Raw genomic sequence first — 18,872 nt, forward strand, 5'->3', positions numbered from 1 at the left:
GTAATTAATTTATGTAGGTCTATATGTTATATGTAATCTATGTAGGCCTATATGTTATATGTAATTTATGCAGGCCTATGTATTATTTGTAATTTATGCAAGCCTATACGTTATATGTAATTTATGTAGTCATGTATGTTACATGTACTGTATATAGGCCTATATGTCATATGCAATTTATGTAGGTCTATGTTATATGTAATTTATGTAGGCGTATATGTTATTTGTAATTTGTGTAGGCATATACGTTTCAAGTAATGTATGTAGTGTTGTGTACTAATTGCACTCAATTGACACTTGTGACTTAGATTGTTCTAGAGTTCTTGTTGTGTACTACTTGCACTCAGTTGACACATGTGACCTAAATTGTTCTAGAGTTCGATGTTTGCTTCTTTAGTAGAAAAATGACGTAATGGTTGCATCATTGTCTTTCAAGATTGTACTAGAAAATTCATTCTTATCATAAATACACTGAATTTTTATGATAAAAAAAGCTCTGATTAGACAAGCAATAGGCATTTGGATTATTTTTACTGGGAACTAGGATTTTGGATTTTGTGTGTGTTGATTCAGTTCGGTATGGATTTTATATTTATTTTTCAACTACCGTAATTTAGTATTTTGCTATTGTTACAATTTTCTATTACATATTAATTTTAAATAAATCTTATTGTTGATAGCCTTTGTTAGTAAATTCCGCTGCTCAAGGGTAATTCTGACCCATAACAGTAGGTCTATATGTTATATGTACTGTATATAGGCCTATATGTATTATAGTAATGAGCATGTACATGCAAGTTGTGCTGTAACGTCTGTTGTTCTTCTGATGTGTGCCTATTGCTCGGCTCTGAGATATGACTGATAATAGCTCTAATAACTAAGAGAATTTTGATGTTCAAAGTTAAATCTATGAAGTTTTCCCCATCTACAAGAAGTAGATTTTCTATTTGATAATGAAATGGATGATCTTGTAGAAACATACGAACTACTGAATGACAAATCCATGCAGGGTTTTGATGTTTTATCAGTTCAGACTTATGAGACTGAAATGAATAACGAGCTCAAATTAAATGAAGATGAAAATCTTGCAAGAACTTTTGACATCATGGATGGAACCCAACCACTAACAAAAGATTTGGAGAGGTCACCAATGAAGAACTGATGAAGTATTATGGAGACTGTCCGTTAAAGGAAGAAGAAATACTAGACGGGGACTAAAAGGTTCCCAAGGTATCTCCATGTTTCTGTTTTGTTGATAGGATAAATTCAGTCATTATGTATGGCTGATGCTATCTAATTGTAAATTAGCAGTGAGTAATCTGACTGATATGCATAGAAACCATCTAGTCTGTATGTCTGATCTTTTTCCTTATTAATTCAGAATGGTGTTTGGAGACTCAGGGGAGAGTGTGGAGATCTCATCCATTACTTCTCAAGATTTGGCGACATTACTTACCAAATGTTATTGTGAAGCAAAGCCCAAACCCACAAATTCCAGACAAAATGCACTAACTACAGAATTAGCAGGGGAGTAACATAAGAATACTCTTAAATACATCCGCCATCTCCTGGACTTAGTAAGGAAAATCGACATTGTAAATGACAAAGAAGTTTAAAAAAAAAAAAAATAACAGAACCCTAAACGGCTTGCTAAAACAGAGAATGCAAGAGGGACTGTCAAGTTGTCATTAATGATAATGATTTATCTATCCATTTCAAAAATGCTGAATCACATTAATCCTAATTCATTGTAGCATTACCAGTGGCGGATTTAGAGGGGGCGCAGGTAAATCGCGGTATCTTGTTTCGGAAATTGTACTAAACGATAAAAGAAGCAATAATTTCTTCCACTCCCGGAGAAATAATTGACAAAGTCCTTTGATTTCTTGAATTACTTTATTCGGAGAACTTAATTTTTTCCAAAAACCCCTTGAAATTTGGGTCATTTTATTAATTTTACCTTATCAAAATGATAGAAAATAGTACAAATGACTTAATAGGAGAAATATTTCAAGCCCCATAAAATCTGTAAAATCCAGCAGCTTCCGAGGGCTTCGCCCTGGATCCACTGCCTCATAAAATGGCGCTCCCCGTAACCACAATTCCTGGATCCTCCCCTGATTACATTTTGAATATACTCCCTCAAATAAACCGGTCATGTTATTTACAATGTAAGTGTATACTGAAAAAATCTATTTAGTTTTAAAATAATAACACACATGTGAACATTGAAATGTGAATTGTCTGAAACAAGTACTTCCGGTGTATGGATTGTAGTCGTGTTTTGGTTTAAAATGCCCCTCCGAAATAAACATTTGGGTTTTCTTTTATTTCACATCAAAATTCCGTGGACATTTCTAGTATGTTCCCCCTGAATTGCTTCTTATAGGCCTTAAATAGATTCATAGATCTACAAAATCACTCGGTTCTAAATATATTAAGTAGACCTACACTGTACATTCTTGTCTTTGATTTGACTGGTTATCATTATGTTTGCCCCCATGTAAACTCGCGTATCTTAACACTTCCGACTTGTCTTGCAAAAGACGTATACAGCGTTACACCACTGGGGCTTTGATAAACGTAAATAATACAATATCTTAACAAGGGTGCCCCTCGCTTCAACCTCGTTTTTCTCGTAATTTCCCGTACTTCAACCACTCACCGCCTCAGATATTCGAATTAGTCTCTATTCTACTAAGTCATGTAAAAACAAATCAAGTACCTATTCTTTATTTTTCCTTAAGCTATACACATACGCTCTCCACACGGTTTATTTACCTTGAGATACAGACATTGTATTTATTATAGTACACGTGTGTCTATCGAACAGGTGTGTTTTGTTTATATTTTACCGGATTCCGTAACGAATTAGAACATAAGGACAACTGCTGTGACGTGAAACAAAAGTACCTCGCATGATGAAATGACAATACAGATGAAAAATATACAATACGAATGGAAAGCATACAATACAAATGTAAAAATTATAAAATACAAATGGAAATATACAATACGAATGAAAAAATGTAGAATACAAATGACAAATATACAATAGAAATGGAAAGGATCAAATGGAACGTTTGACATGTCATACACTGCATCAGGTCAAAATATTTAGAAACAATCTGCACTTTGGAATGCTGTAAAATACACACAAGAAATGTGATAACTTGCTAGCCGTTTACTGGCCGTTAACGTGTCACGGTTGACACCAGTAATTTCATAATGAGCTATTATTAGAAATAGCCTGGCCATGTACAGTAATGATTTTTTATCTTCGTGAATATGGGCTATTGATAATGTCGCTAGAGAGTTTCGTGGAACACATGTGCCACCTGTGTGGGGCTCGTGTTACTCCACCTAAGCAGGTGGACAAATCTTCTCAAACTGAGTAGCTGGCGTGAATCAAATGCTTCCCTTTATCCCCCAATACAACATCAGAATAAATGTACATGTAAAGAATGTATTTAGGAGTGTTCTGTTTAATTGATGATTTTTCCATTTAGATGGTTTTTCATAAATAGACTACACTTTCAAAAATACCGTATTAATGCGCATGACACAAGTTTCCAAACTTATGCAGTAAACTGAATTTCAATTTTTTTTTTTATCAAGCCGGCCTAGAGTTTTCCTTTGCGCCGGTATTTTGATGCTACATGTACCTTGTTACGGTGCATGGCAGAAAACGCCCCACTTGTCATTTTGTGGTACATGTACATATGTTTGATATATGCATGTTTCTGGATGATGCAATCTTAGAGATATATGTTTTAGTACATGTTCATACATTTATTTGTACGTGTTTGGATTATGTATCTTGACAATTAGGAATGTCCTCTAGAGGACTTTCATTGGAAGGTTTACGTCATATGACCACCAGTGTATATTGGAGGACATTCATTGGAAGTTTTGCGTCATCACCAGTGTATACTGGAAGTTTTGCGTCATCACTTGTGTTTACTGGAAGACATGCATTGGAAGTTTTGTGTCATCACTAGTGTTTACTGGAGGACATTCATTGGAAGTTTTACGTCATCACTAGTGTTTACTGGAGGACATTCATTGGAAGTTTTGCGTCATCACCAGTGTATACTGGAAGTTTTGCGTCATCACTAGTGTTTACTGGAGGACATTCATTGGAAGTTTTGCGTCATCACCAGTGTATACTGGAAGTTTTGCGTCATCACTAGTGTTTACTGGAGGACATTCATTGGAGGTTTTGCGTCATCACTAGTGTTTACTGGAGGACATGTTGTTTTTCTTCGGGATCTGCCATTCGTGAAACGTATACTAGTTATATTTTTATAAAAAGATTTGTTTGTCCTATGAAATCATAACAGTAACAACCACCTTAAAGCAATACAAGCTGTAACTGACGCTATTTTTTCAACTATCCAATTATGCACCAAATAGCACTTATCAATATAACTAATATAATCCCCAAGATCGAAAGAAAAATTCAGCAAAATAAACAAGGGAATATTGTTTGAAAGCATACCTACAATAAGCGTTTTGTATAAACCGCCATTGCATCGTATACACGGACATGGGGACGATGATTGCCGAACATAATCGGGTTGCTGGGACTGAGATCGTATTCAAAGACGGAAACTGACGTAAGTAACTACACGTTTCGTTTGTTTTAAAATATTACATCGTTTCATGAATGACAAGAAGTACTTTAAGTGTAAGAAAATAATACTTACGCAAATGTGCCACTCAAATAAATTTGATAGTGAACTTTCTATAAAATTGGCATGTTAGATTGTTTACAAATCTGACACGTGCTCTCTCTCTCTCTCTCTCTCTCTCTCTCTCTCTCTCTCTCTCTCTCTCGCTTTTTTTCGAACTGGTGACCTCCAAGGTCAATGCACATCGTAGATCTCGAGCAGGAATTACTGACAGGATGACAATAATTCATGAATTGACATTTTTTGCTGATTTAACGGTTTTATTGCTTCAGATTCACTCTGATTCTATCAAGTTATATACATTCAATCACAAATATGTTAAATGTTTGAATTGTTCTTTCATTTTTCAATTTATTTAGCGTCAGTTACATCTTGTATTGTTTTAAGGGAATAAGAATGGTCATTTATTCAAATACAAATCACATAAATGACAAAAACCAACCAACCAAACAAACATAAACAGGAATAAATGGGACAATATTATGACAAAAAGCTCCGGTTCAGTAAAAAAAATGGTTAGAAAAACATAAAGTTTTTACATTACGCACCGGAGTTAAAAATACAATACGGATGATAAGGAAGTGTCTCAGACCAGTGTCACACAAAGCGATTCGGGAAATCTTGCCTGAACTTCAGCCGCTTGTTGCGATTACAATGGGTTAAACTGAATTTCTTGTCCGCTTCAACTTTTCGCCTTAGACATCCTATTAATCAAGCATGCATTTCTTACCTTTACGTGGTGTAAATCCCACAGTAAATAAAGTTGACTATTTTCGAAGCCGTTACAAACGGCCACCATTTCATATTTACCTTCTCGACACTGAAGAGTTCCAATAGTTTAGGACACCTTCAAATAGATTTATAAAATACTACGCAGTTTTCTTTTTATTGCTTTTAATTTTTATGCTTAAATGCTTTGTACAAAGTAATTGTCAATCAGTAAGTTCTGTATTTCCAATCGCAGTACAAACTGTCATGAAATAGTATATCGACACTCCTCAGTGTCGAGAAGGTACATATGAAATGGTGGCCGTTTGCATGTAAAGGTAATAAATGCATGTTTCATTGTGATAGGGAGTTGATAGGATGTCTAAGGCGAAAAGTTGAATCTCGCTGAGATTAACACTAGTGATGACGCAAAATTTCCAGTGAATGTCCTCTAGTATACACTAGTAATGACGCAAAACTTTTGGTGTGACATCATAAATTAAACTTCAATGATCGCTCTCTTAGCGGCGGGTAATTTAAAATATGCACTACCCACCATAAATAAGTATACACATAAGCTTTTTAAACATTTTGGAATAAAATATATTGAATATAATGAAAAAGAGCTGAATTCACTAAATTACCTTTCAATTTATCTCAGTAAAATAATCATTAAAGGGTACAACTTCAATATATGTGAAACAATAACGGACATTCAATATTTCTGGCTTGGTCTGTTAAACTATGATATTGATAAGGTGATAAATCAATATGTCTTATAAAAGTACACACGAAATACACAATAGTATGTATTAGTGATTAGTTTGAATTGGTTTCAAGATAAAAAAAAAAAAATTCTTAATATCTCTTTTTAGAAAATTCAAAAATTCAGAAAATGAAGTATTTTGATAAAAAAAAAAATATGGATACTAAAAGTTAAAAGCATAATGTCATCTATTTATATGTAAGAGTTGTGTATTTTGCATAGAAAAATCTGTCTCTGTGATGTAACCCATATTTTGGCGAGTGTACACTTATTTATGGTGGGCAGTGTATGATAGATTTAATCGTTAAACAAGGATTGTTGTTAAAGACTGCCATTTACGATATCAGTAGTAATACTTTATTCATAAAAGCAACAATGTGGTTAGAGTTGCCTTTCACGTTATTGGTTATTGACCGTTTCAAACCTTTTAAAGATTTTAATTAAATCATCAGTGACACATTAGGAATTACGATAGACCAGACACCACAGTAACTCGACGGAAACCTACGACTACAGTGTATTTTGGCGAGGATACTTGGATTATAAAAGATCAGCAACACTATCAGATACTCTTAATTAATACGCAAGTTCCGAGATGCATGAAAGGTGGAGATAACGAACAGTGATCAATCTCATAACTCCTATAAGCAATACAAAATGGAGAGTTGGGAAAACACGGACCCCTGAACACACCCGAGGTGGGATTAGGTGTCTAGGAGGAGTAAGCATCCCCTGTCGACCGGTCACACCCGCCATGAGCCCTATGTCTTGATCAGGTAAACGGAGTTATCCGTAGTCAAAATCAGTATGCCAAGAACGGTCTAACATTTGAATTATTTTTCTTTAAGGAACTCTTTTACATTATACTTAATGCTAACACGCGGGAACAAATATCCATCACTGCATAAAGTACTGTACACGGTCAGCTTCTCGTACGCAGTTTTACCACCCGAATTCAACTAATACACAAATTAAAAATAAGTATTCAGGGAACAAACACTTGAAATGCTTACCATATCACGGAATTTCATTGCTCATATATATCATATCAAAATATAAGTAGCAAATATAACATCGGTTCAGTAAAACAATTCTTTCGATAGTTTTGTTTTATACATGTATATATATTTCTTACACTTACATATTAAAACAGAAGCCGCTTTTCAATTTATTTTTATCGTCGACCTTACTTAGGTACGCAGGTGCGCTCTGTCCTGCGTATGCATTCAGAGTAGTACTAAATGCACCTCCTACGTAGAGAATCTTCTATCTCAAAACCTGGGTCGAAAGTGAACTTTATATCCGTGCTTGATTAGTACAGTGTAACCATTTTAGTGTTGTCACCTTCATGATCAAACGTACCGTATTTGCTGATAATCAGACAAATTATGACTAGATCATATGACATGAATGGTTTCTTTTAACACTTATAGAGACGTTTAGAAACACAAAATAACAGAAAAACACTACATCATAGTTATGTGCATTCATGGGTCCTCCCTGTAGAAAGAAAAGCATTACATCAATATCACCTAAACAAACACAACAGCATGTTACAGTATCCATTGATTTCATCGTAATCATAAATAGTACCACCATCCATTGTATACAGATGATATCATAAGGTTTGCGAATAACAAACATTAGATCCGTATTTAAATGCAACAGTATGCACTATAACATGTCAGGGTTCTGTTTAGAATACCACAGGTCGGGTCAGATACAGAGATATACACTGTATGAAGAAACTTTTCCAGGGAGGCTTTCGTTTTCACGCTTCTGACAGTAGAACTATAAAAGTATCATAAAAGTTGATGAATTCATGGACCCGTGAAAGTAAGGCAGTATTATTTGAATAATGTGCGCGTGGCTACGCTTTTTCATTATAATGGCTGTATTTTAGTATTCAGAAAGACACCCCGCTCCACTACCCCCTAGCTGCATAGATCTGTGAATGGAGCTAGTGATCGATGGTGTGCCACACATAAAGATATATATTTACCTTCAGATCGGCTCAAAGCTAAGACCAGTCAACCATATATCTTAAAACAAAAGGTGGCAAAAAAAGACATTTGTGGTTTAATATGGCTAATGCCACTACTACTATTCACCCCTCGGATGTTACACAAAACAACACTAATGACACTTCAGCGGAAACGATTTACTTTCACAAGGTAAGTTTCTTTACTTTCACGAGATAAGTGATCATTGGTTTAAAAATATTCTGTAATACACCGGTTTGTCAATGCCTTGTTTTGAAAACGAACGCTGAAAAAAATCACCGATATTTCATTTCTAAATTAGGGAAGGAGATATCGAATAACTTTTTCTTTTAAAAATAATTTATTTCGCAAAATTTTAATTCATATCAAACTTCACTAAGAAAATAACATACGCTTTTACAGATGATCGGTAATTACACAAATTAATAACTTATATATCAATGTCATATCACTTCTTAATGTCGGACAGTCTAACAGCGCTTTTTTATCGTCTGCCAAGAAAATTTCCGCATGTTAGAAACGAGTGAAATTGTTGACATGCTAATTGAATCAGCCCAACTAGATACTGAGCTGTGTTCATTATTATTGGCTAGCTGTGGTCTACCAAGGGAAATCAGGCGTATTGGTAATTTGAACAGGTTGTAATGATCTCACAGATGTTCTCATTTATTGCAAAATTAATGTTATATAGACTCAAACGCTTTACGAGGGCACTCGCAGGATTCACGTTCACGACTTTGATTAAGGATTTAAGGAAACTTTATCATACATACGAGGATTTGGGGTTTAATTTCAGATTCATGAAAATGTTGTATGAAACTCCCCGGGGAAAGTGACTCTCTGGTACTAACGTGGATAAAACTAAATCCTTTAAAAATATCCCATCATTATCATTCAAACCGAGAATGAGAACGGCATAAGTATCCTAGTAAAACAACAGGGGTGGATCCAGAAATTTTCAAATGAGGGTGACCCTAGAAGGTACTTTTTCCGATGGTAATTCTACACCATTTGATTATGTTTTCGAGTATGATTAACTAACAAGTGGCATACACAGATGTTTAAAAAAAGTCAGGGAGTTTTGCAAATATTTCCGTGGCCAGTGTGTCAATGGTTCATAAAAATATGCTAGCCGTGTCGTGCCATTACACAGCAGGCATATTCAACATTGAGTAAACGTACATTTTCAAAGTTACTTTGAATTAACGTTGATTAACGTTGTTCACAGGCTGACAATGGTCACTTGCGTAGTACCCGGGTGACAGCCTTCAGATTCGTAAATGTTTCCTCATACAGTTAAAGACTATGTTCATATCTTGTTTACGTTATTTATAGGTATGTGGTTTTTTAAAACAGACTTTCCAATAAAAAAAAAAATAAAGTTTAAAGAATCATCCAGAAACATAAAATAGTAACAGGTATGAATTACATGCACAATCTGACGTTACAATTTCATTTTTTTTTTCTCGTCCGAGACAAAGATTCCATGGTTTGATAAAATACGGAGACCAGAGTGGTCTTTCACTTTCACTTTCTTGCTGGGTATATCCATAACACAAAACCAACGAACATGAAATGTGAGTTTACTGTATTCTGTTGAAATGTGAGTTTACTGTATTCTGTTGAAATATGAGTTTACTGTATTCTGTTGAAATGTGAGTTTACTGTATTCTGTTGAAATGTGAGTTTACTGTATTCTGTTAAAATGTGAGTTTACTGTATTCTGTTGAAATGTGAGTTTACTGTATTCTGTTGAAATGTGAGTTTACTGTATTCTGTTTTCAAGGAGTGTCTTTAGTGTTAGAATTCTTTAGAACAATTATTGCCACCATGTACTAAGTTGGGTTTTTTTTTTATCCAAGATGTAAACAGGAAAATTGAATTAACAGATGATGTTAGATTGTAGAGAATGCACTCTTCATTTATACATAATCAGTTATCAAAAGCCGGAATTAATTAGCCTTAGTAGTAGGCTATGGTAACAACGAATATCTTATTTTGATGGATTGATTCTTTCTTGTGCTCAGCTGCTCTCAAGAGGAATTGAGAATTCAGAAATAGCAAACAGCTGTCTTGATCTTCCATCAGGGTCTTTTAAGACTTTGAAATGAATTCTAAGCTTTGGGAAATAGTGCAACAATTACAAAGATGGACATAAAACTTTAACAACATCTACTTTTACATCATTTTAATTTTTAAAAAAAATGATAAAATGATCGGATTCCAAACCTGTAGGTTTAGTCGACAGAAGAGCCACAGCTGCTATGCAAAAATAAGCATCGAATTACAAGGGCTGCCCAAAACAAGTTCGTGAACAGTGGCGTTTTTGTCATTTCAAATGTTTCAGATCTGCAAACTGTATTATGTAATTCCAAGTCAAAATAAGTTGGTTTTGAATGTTTCATTTCAATTAAATGAATGGGGAAAACCTAACTGCGCTCGCTATTACTTTCATTGATCATTATTACACATGTTTATTTCAAAACGACGACGACATCAAACTTTTATCAGAAGGTCAGGCCTACGTCAAAAAATAAATACTCGGTCAATAGTTGTTACTTTGTTGGAATAGCAAAACCATTATTTATTAAAAACTATAACCCCTTCTAAAACAATTTTCATCCATGGTATCTTTTATAAAAATGCCTTTTTGTACTGTATATTAATGGTTTATAAGCGCACTATTTTTTCCCGCGTAAGGTAGACAGATTAAGCACGACGTCTGAGCCACAGATTTAAAACAAATTCTATCAGCTGTTTCTACCATACTGGGGACCATCTCAAAATTAAGTGAAAAGAAGACGCATGAGATAAATAGAACATCTATAATTGCGTATTTTGATATTTGGTTTATCCAACTCGTTGATATGGTGTATTTATTCGCTCGGCAAGCCTCGCGAATAAATACACCATATCAACTCGTTGGATAAACCAAATATCAAAACACGCAATATAGATATCCTCTATATACATTACAAAGATTGATCTCAGCCAATACACAACTAAAACACTAATGATGTCAAAAATGTGGCGCACAAAAATGGCCAAACACTATAAAGGCCTAAGCGCCATTACAAAAACCAAATGCAAAAGAAATTATCGAGTAATTATGCAGTAAAAATGGGATGGAGGGGATGTGGAGGTAACTAAATAACATCAGTCTGCGTACATATAAAATCGTAAACGATACTGCTATGAATGAAATAATTTTTTAAAAATTCGCAGACCAAATTACTTTGTTACCTTTTCTAAGTATTGGATTCAAAATGATAACGTCACATTAGCAAACTTTACGTCATGAAATAGTCTTACGACGTATTAATGTATTGATGTATTGTGATGTCACAATGCAAGCATGAAAATGTGAGCTTCTTTACTTTTACGAAAAAATGCATAAAACATATTATTCACAATCATATCACTTGAGTACTTGTATGGACAATTGGAATAAAGTAAAGAGGAGTACAAACTTCTGAATATAAAATAATTTAACGTTCCAATAAATATTTATTAATTAAGGTTTTGAATTCAAATGCTTATACAGGGTACCTGTAAAGTGCGAAATGAAACGAAATCTACCGAAACGAAACGAAACCCACCGTACCGAAACGAAACCTACCGAAACGAAACGAAACCTACTGAAACGAAAGGAAACAGATTGTACAACCGAACTCTTTTAATTATAATAATTAAAAATGGTATCTTAGGCCCCTGTGAAAGTTACCACATATAAATAAAATTCGCCTCCACTTTGATGCAGGCTTTGGGCTTGACTGATACAAAGTTGGAATTGGAATGGGGGGGGGGGGGGTGAGTAAGCACAAAGTACATATCCGAAGTTGATTAAATACCATGTGCAATTAGTAATTAGTTTCAGATCCATAAATTTCAGAACGGGGGGTTACAGTCTCACAGGTCAGAGGTCTGGGGAAACACACTTAACGAGGGGTGGGGTTGCAGGCGCTGGATCCGCGTTTGGGCATAAATACATGTTTCAGTGTTTTTTGCTCTAAAGACAAATCCATGTATACATGTGGATATTGTGTATTTGTATGTAGTATATCAAACGGTGGATTCTGAGTATGTCCTCCCGTTCTCTTTGTAATTTATGCTTCCCTTGTTCATAAGCCTTTTGATTTTACAAAATGCTGACCTCCTCCTGATATTATTGTATAAAACAATTTCCGTTTTCCGTCCCGTTTTCAATTCCACGTCTTAGCAACACCCCAAATGTATAGAGTTATCTTTAGACTCACTACATACCAATAATAATTTTTAATAATACATGTACATATATCTTACCGAATTGCATTCATATAATATGGTATACTAATTATTTTTTTTTTTCATTATTGAAAGTACTCGCACTTCAGCAGTTAGAGATAAAATAAGAGGTTAAGAGTTCTTCCTGCTTTCAACTTTCTCAGACACCAACTTCTTCAAACAATGTATCTATACCCAAAGGCGGATCCAACGCCGGTGACCCCATCCCTCGTTTAGTGTGTTTCCCCAGACCTCTGAGACTGTAACCCTCCGTTCTGAAATTTATTGATCCGAAACTAATTTCACATGGTATTTAATCAACTTCGAATATGTACTTTGTGCTTACTCACCCCCACCCCCCTTTCCAACCTTTAAAACTTTGTATCAGTCAAGCCCAAAGCCTACATCAAAAGGGAGGCGAATTTTATTTATATGTGGTCAATTTCACAGGGGCCTAAGATACCATTTTTAATTATTATAATTCAAAAAGTTCGGTTATACATGTACAATCTGTTTCGTTTCGTTAGGTTTCGTTTCGTTTCGGTAGATTTCGTTTCGTTTCGATTTCTTTTCGCACTTTACAGGTACCCGGTTATACATGTATTTTCGTAAAATATTTCAAAACTAGACAGCATTTAATTTGTGACAAACAAAAATAACTGACGTCATATCCTGATGGCATTTGTGGTATTCAAACGTTGCATTATTTGATTGTAAATTGTTCGTTTGAATTCTGAATTTTCCGTTTGTGTTGTATAATTTTCCATTTCAATACAAATGGAAAATATACAATATAAACGAAAAATTATACAATGTGAATGGAAAATATACAATACCAATGAAAAATTATACAATACAAACGAAAAAGATTTTAAATTGCAACGTTTGACATACCATAGTCCTTAGTAGCGGTCGTTAGACTTAGAAAGGAGGTATCAAGATATATGTCACTGAAAATGCCCGGAAATTGACGTCAGTCATTCGAACAAAACAAGATGCAATGAGATAATGCTGTGTTGACCTGAAAAACAAAGCGTCGATAGAGACGAACAAAATATGAAAGTAACGGAATATATCCAAATTGTTGATTTGCGAGTCACATAATCGGTTTACCAGTGGTGTATTCGAGGCGCTGTAAAGTGGAAGACCACTATTACGTAATGAAAATATGAAATCCCGTATTCATGCATTATGAAAGACAGACTCCTTACAGTGAGAGAAGTCACGTATATTAATAGTGTTAGCAAATCTCCTCACCAATGACAGTGAATAGCAGCTACATTTGTATTCTAGTTCATTTAACTCATGGCTAAGGAGATGTGAAAAGTGTGTGCATTATGTAAGTGAATAAAGGATGACGGATGCATTGTGCTCTGATTTTTGTATATTTACATTAGCATGGTCTACTTCAAAATACTGCTTCACTTAATTGCTATAGTCGTTACTATATAGAGAAAATAGCGTGTCTCCACGAACTTTTTTGACAGTCTTCGTACCAAATGATTAATAAGTAGAAATATTTGTAATACTGTATATTAAAAACTGATGGAGATGAAATATGTGACGTACTCTATACATATCAATTTGCATAACACCATAGCCAGGTCACCTGAGATCCATAAGCAAAATAACCTGTTAGATGTAAACATCATGTTTTATTCCCAAGATTGTGAGATCGATAAAGTTGACATCCAGTAGCCAGCTACTGGAAAGTTCATTCGTATTTCGCACTGTAAAGGTTTAGTAGCTGGCAAAAACGAAGCTTGGTATATGGAATTTCAAAGCATACTCCCATGAAAATGACTCTTCACTATCTAAATAAACCTGATCTAGAATATTACTGAATATTACCATTATAATATAGAATTAGAATAATATTAGAATATTGCACTGATTTTGACTACGGATAACTTCGTTTACCTGATGGGGATATAGGGCTCACGGCGGGTGTGACCGGTCGACAGGGGATGCTTACTCCTCCTAGGCACCTCGGTGTGTCCAGGGGTCCGTGTTTGCCCAACTATTTATTTTGCATTGCTTATGGGAGTTGTGAGATTGATCAATGTTCGTCATCTTCACCTTTCATATTCAAAACCAGTAACTTGTTTTTGTGGCTACCAATAGGGAATTTTCGAGTTCTTCCGTTCCGTGCGTATTTTGCGTTTTAGAATCTACCTAAATCACGTGATTTGGCGATTTTTTTAGGCACGCTTTCTTCCGGTTTAGCTATTAAACAATCAGACGATTTCGTTCATCTATTTTACTCATTGGTTTTGATACCGAATTTAAGTACCAGTGCCATTGGTGTGTGGCAGAGGGATGCAATACGGATTTACGTAAGAGAGGAAAACAGGCACGTACACTGTAGCATCGTTTTTCAGGGAAGGGGGGGGGGTAGTCAGAGAAGATGCCTTCACACTACTTTGTCTAAAATTCTTGACAAGAATAAATAAATATATCAAAACAAACAAATCGTAACATGTTCATTTGACTAATATTCAAAATCTTTCAAATTTGAAATCCATGGATGAAGGTTAAGTAGTGGCATACGAATTATATTATACCTCAATATATATTCTTTCACACCTTTTAAAATTCAGGAGGGGGGTGGGGGTGGGGGTGAATGATTGATTGTTTTTACGACTCGTCGAGGAGTTTTCACTCATTTCTCAGTTTAAGACACCAACAGCTTTAGGTTAAGTACCGCAAATTTAGACCTATGCTTAGAGTTCAGGGCCGTAGCAGTGAGGGTTCTTTATCGTGCCAACGCCAGGGTGGGGGTTGGGGGGGGGGGGGGGGTGTAGTATAGCGTATGACTATCATATATATTGCCTAAGAATTTTCTTCCCAAATCTGATTACTTGAATCGTAGGGAGATTATGGATTCACTTCATAAATTGCATTCGTACCATTCACTTCTGCCGCCATAAAAAAATCGGAGGGGGGGGGGTGGTGGTTGTGTCACGAAATATATCTTTATTTGTATATATAAATAATAGAAAGTTATGGTTGTTAAAATGGGGACCATTCCCTCCCCCTCCCTCATTCTACGTGCATGCCTCAGAAGTACCGATATATCCATTATCGGATTTGCAATACCGAAGTCGCCGTTCATTCCAAAGGTGGCCAATATTTGTAAAGATAAATCATGACATAATAACTTTCAATAGCTGGTATATGTCTTCATTCAATTTTCCCACAATTTTATTGATGATTTTCGACAACTCAGTCATTCAGTCAATTTTCTTTACCGATCGGCGATTGATTTTCAAGAGCTTGAGATCAATTTTTTTTTTATGTATCTACACCAACATTTTTGGAAAGGATTTCCAAATTTATACCAATCGCAAGCTCACATAGCCTTTGTATATTATTTTACGGTAAAAGGAACAAGAAACACTTATCTGTAACAAAAATTTCTTCAGTTCGATTATACTTGCATAGAATCAACGTCCATTTTAATAGGTTATACACTTACACAAGACTTAGCTGTAGTGTATTTATGTTAACTACGGTAAACCGGATATGACCATGCCTAAATGCTGAATAAACACGGATATGGAAGAACTCGAAAATCCCCTACTGTAGCTAGCTTTTCTTACTTTTTAAAGTAACTGATTACTAGTTAGCCCGCTACTAGTCGCTAACTTTTTTCCGTTTTAAGGAGCTGGCTAGCTAATTTTACAGATCCAACGTCATATCCTGCGACAATACAGACTCGGGAGCAGTTTCGGTTCGTCAGTATTAGAAAAGTACCCAAATCGCTTTGAATATTATTTCTTTGTCATTCTATGATTTCGGTCGATTCGCAATTGAATTGAAGATCATATCTTATAAAAGCTATATATCAACTGTTTCCAGAAAATGCAACATTGCATCATGTGCCCTTTGAATTACAAAATAAATTGTACCGATTTCACCCGACATTTGTGTGTAATTAACACCAGATTTCATCGATCAACTTTACTGTAGGCCCTGATTGATAGGGAAGGGTCATTAAGGTGCATTCATTTTATCCATTACCTGATCATTTCACCATTTCTGAAAGTCTGCTACATCGGTTTTTTATAAATAACAACATCCGAGTTTCTAATCTGAAAAGAATGTCCGCTTAGAACATCAGACTCTGCTGAACCTTTCCATGTTCTTGAGAGTTAGAAAAGAAAGGTCTATTTCATTATTTCAAAGTACATACATATGTATTTTTAGTTTTAAAAACAACTATACTAAATTTTTGTTTAAATAGCATTACCTGCACCCAGGTCAATTGATACATTCAATCCATATATCAGATGTTAGAATTTATACCATGTCAGAAATATTTCTAAACAATTAATATCTTAACACACCAACATATGGGCGGGGATGTTCAAATGCATGTACGTATTTTATATATGTTCTGAAGAAATATTTTTTAAGAAATTAATTCTTGTAGGCATTTTACTATTTAGGACTGTTTGCAAAAAAGAGAGTTTCGATTACTGCTGGAACACCGTTTTTACCCGAATTTTATACACGCCTTCGTATTTTGATAGTCCTATACCGGTAAATTCCCAATTTCTTGCAAGGCCATTCTAAGCGGAAGAAAAATAACATCATAACAGATTTTTACACTTTAAATGTAACAGAGCATAAACAAAATTTCCAAAACCGGGTGCGGCATGAACGCGAGATAAAACTGGTTAGATATGTGAACTTGCAAAGGAACTGCTTCTCGGAATAATTTTAGACGAATACCTTAGGTTGGGAAAATTGTCGTGAAAACCTAGTCTACGTATTGCAGAAATTATCATTTTCTGTATTGAAACACGACCATTTCAAAAGAAAGTGCTAGAAACTACAGACCTATTGTGTACTTCAGCTTTTATTGTAAGGTTTTAGCCTGTGATGTCCTGGTTGGTCGTGCGATCGCGAGCTTTCCGCCGCAGCGAAGTCACCGAGGCTTGCCTACTTTTCTGTGAACTTAAATCTCTGTCATATACCTCCCAGGGGATTCGTAAGGTATTGAACATTACCGGAATAAGAGGGGAAGTGCTCGAGCGTGTCCATCAGCATCTTGACAATATCATTTTTTTTTTTTGGTCATTAACCTGATGACTTATAATGAAATAAGATAAAAACAAAGGTTTTAATCTACATGTCATGTAACTGTAAATAATAGAAAAATAGCGCAGATCACATTGATATATTTCCATTTGGTAAATTCTAAGTTCAATCATTTAGCACTATAATCCATTGATACATGTAGCTTTGGAGTTCCTCAAAAGCGTCCAAAAATGAACAATAAAGATTAAACTCCGTCGCTCCTCTAATCACAAGACGCTGTTGTATTCGCTGCTCCAATTAGTTCACACAGACCACCGTCACAAAATCTCTATCTCTCTCTCTATGCAAAATTATTGGGGCGATGGCCGTTGACCTGTCGCTCCTGTTCCAGTGCCCGTGCCTCTACTTCATTCTTGTATATAGGTGGCAGGGGGCAGTTTTTTTGGTTCTGAAACATGTGGGTATGGGGTATACATCACAGTCAGGTTATGGCAGACTAATGAAAAATCACATTTCCCTTTTATGTCAATACGTATTTCATATTGTTGTAGTTAATAAACGGTGACCATTAATTACATGTAATCAATACATACTGGTGTTGGTGCACAAAAAATGCTCACAGTAGGCGCCCCTTTCTTGCTTTGATGTTCTCTCATTTGGACTAATCCGCACCACCCCCACACCATCACAGTACCGAGCGAAGAGATTTAGACACTGTGCACAATCAAGAACCCTGTCTACCCTTCTTAAAAATCTACCTTTTATATGGGACCACCCACCTCCCCTCTCAGCTACAGATCTTTTGGTGGACCATGCATGTTTTCACAAGAATTTGTTCAGCAACTGACTACGTGTCATAGTTTCGTATTTGCACCCATCTATATGCTAGGAATCATGGTGATACCTATATGCTGCATATCAACATTTTCATTAAGCAATCAACTACATTTAACATGTATCCTAAAATTATTGTATACATTTTTACACATGTAATATCACTTCAAATATGGGGTATATCCGTTTTTAAAGAAAGTTTAGCCTATAGTGTGAAACTGTCCCCTGCTACCTATATTTTGCAAATCGAGTTAGAGAACTCGTACAACAAATATTCGTACATGCACGGGAAGTATTGAGGATTTCAAAACTTTGAAATCACATTACTGTAGTGTGTACATTAGGAATAAAACGGTAGTAACTCGAAAATTTCCTATTCGATTATCATGTTTTAGACTCACAAATTTAACAAAACGACCCGACACATGTCAGACGATGTGACGTCAAAATCATTGATTTTTGTGATCTTGAATACAAAAGAGTTCCACATCATGGCAGCGTCTATAGATAGCGGGAATTTCAATTTTTAACGTTTTCAAATTAGTACTGAAGCTTAGC

The 18,872-nt window shown here is 35.2% G+C and overlaps 1 protein-coding gene across 2 annotated transcripts in view; it reads left to right on the forward strand.

Annotated features, from left to right (window-relative positions):
• Positions 1–7,820: 7,820 nt before the first annotated feature.
• The window catches only part of LOC130051764 (cardioacceleratory peptide receptor-like), a 65,280-nt gene continuing 54,228 nt past the window's right edge, over positions 7,821–18,872 (forward strand). Inside the window, exon 1 of one of the 2 annotated variants that reach the window (XM_056154387.1) lies at positions 7,821–8,342. In XM_056154387.1, coding sequence (XP_056010362.1) covers positions 8,253–8,342 — 90 coding nt within the window. In that variant the 5' untranslated portion in view covers positions 7,821–8,252. The remainder of the gene's footprint in view (positions 8,343–18,872) is intronic. The other variant, XM_056154389.1, reaches the window with a different exon arrangement.

This window comes from Ostrea edulis, chromosome 2, assembly GCF_947568905.1.
Source record: "Ostrea edulis chromosome 2, xbOstEdul1.1, whole genome shotgun sequence".
Classification (NCBI taxonomy): Eukaryota; Metazoa; Mollusca; class Bivalvia; order Ostreida; family Ostreidae; genus Ostrea; species Ostrea edulis.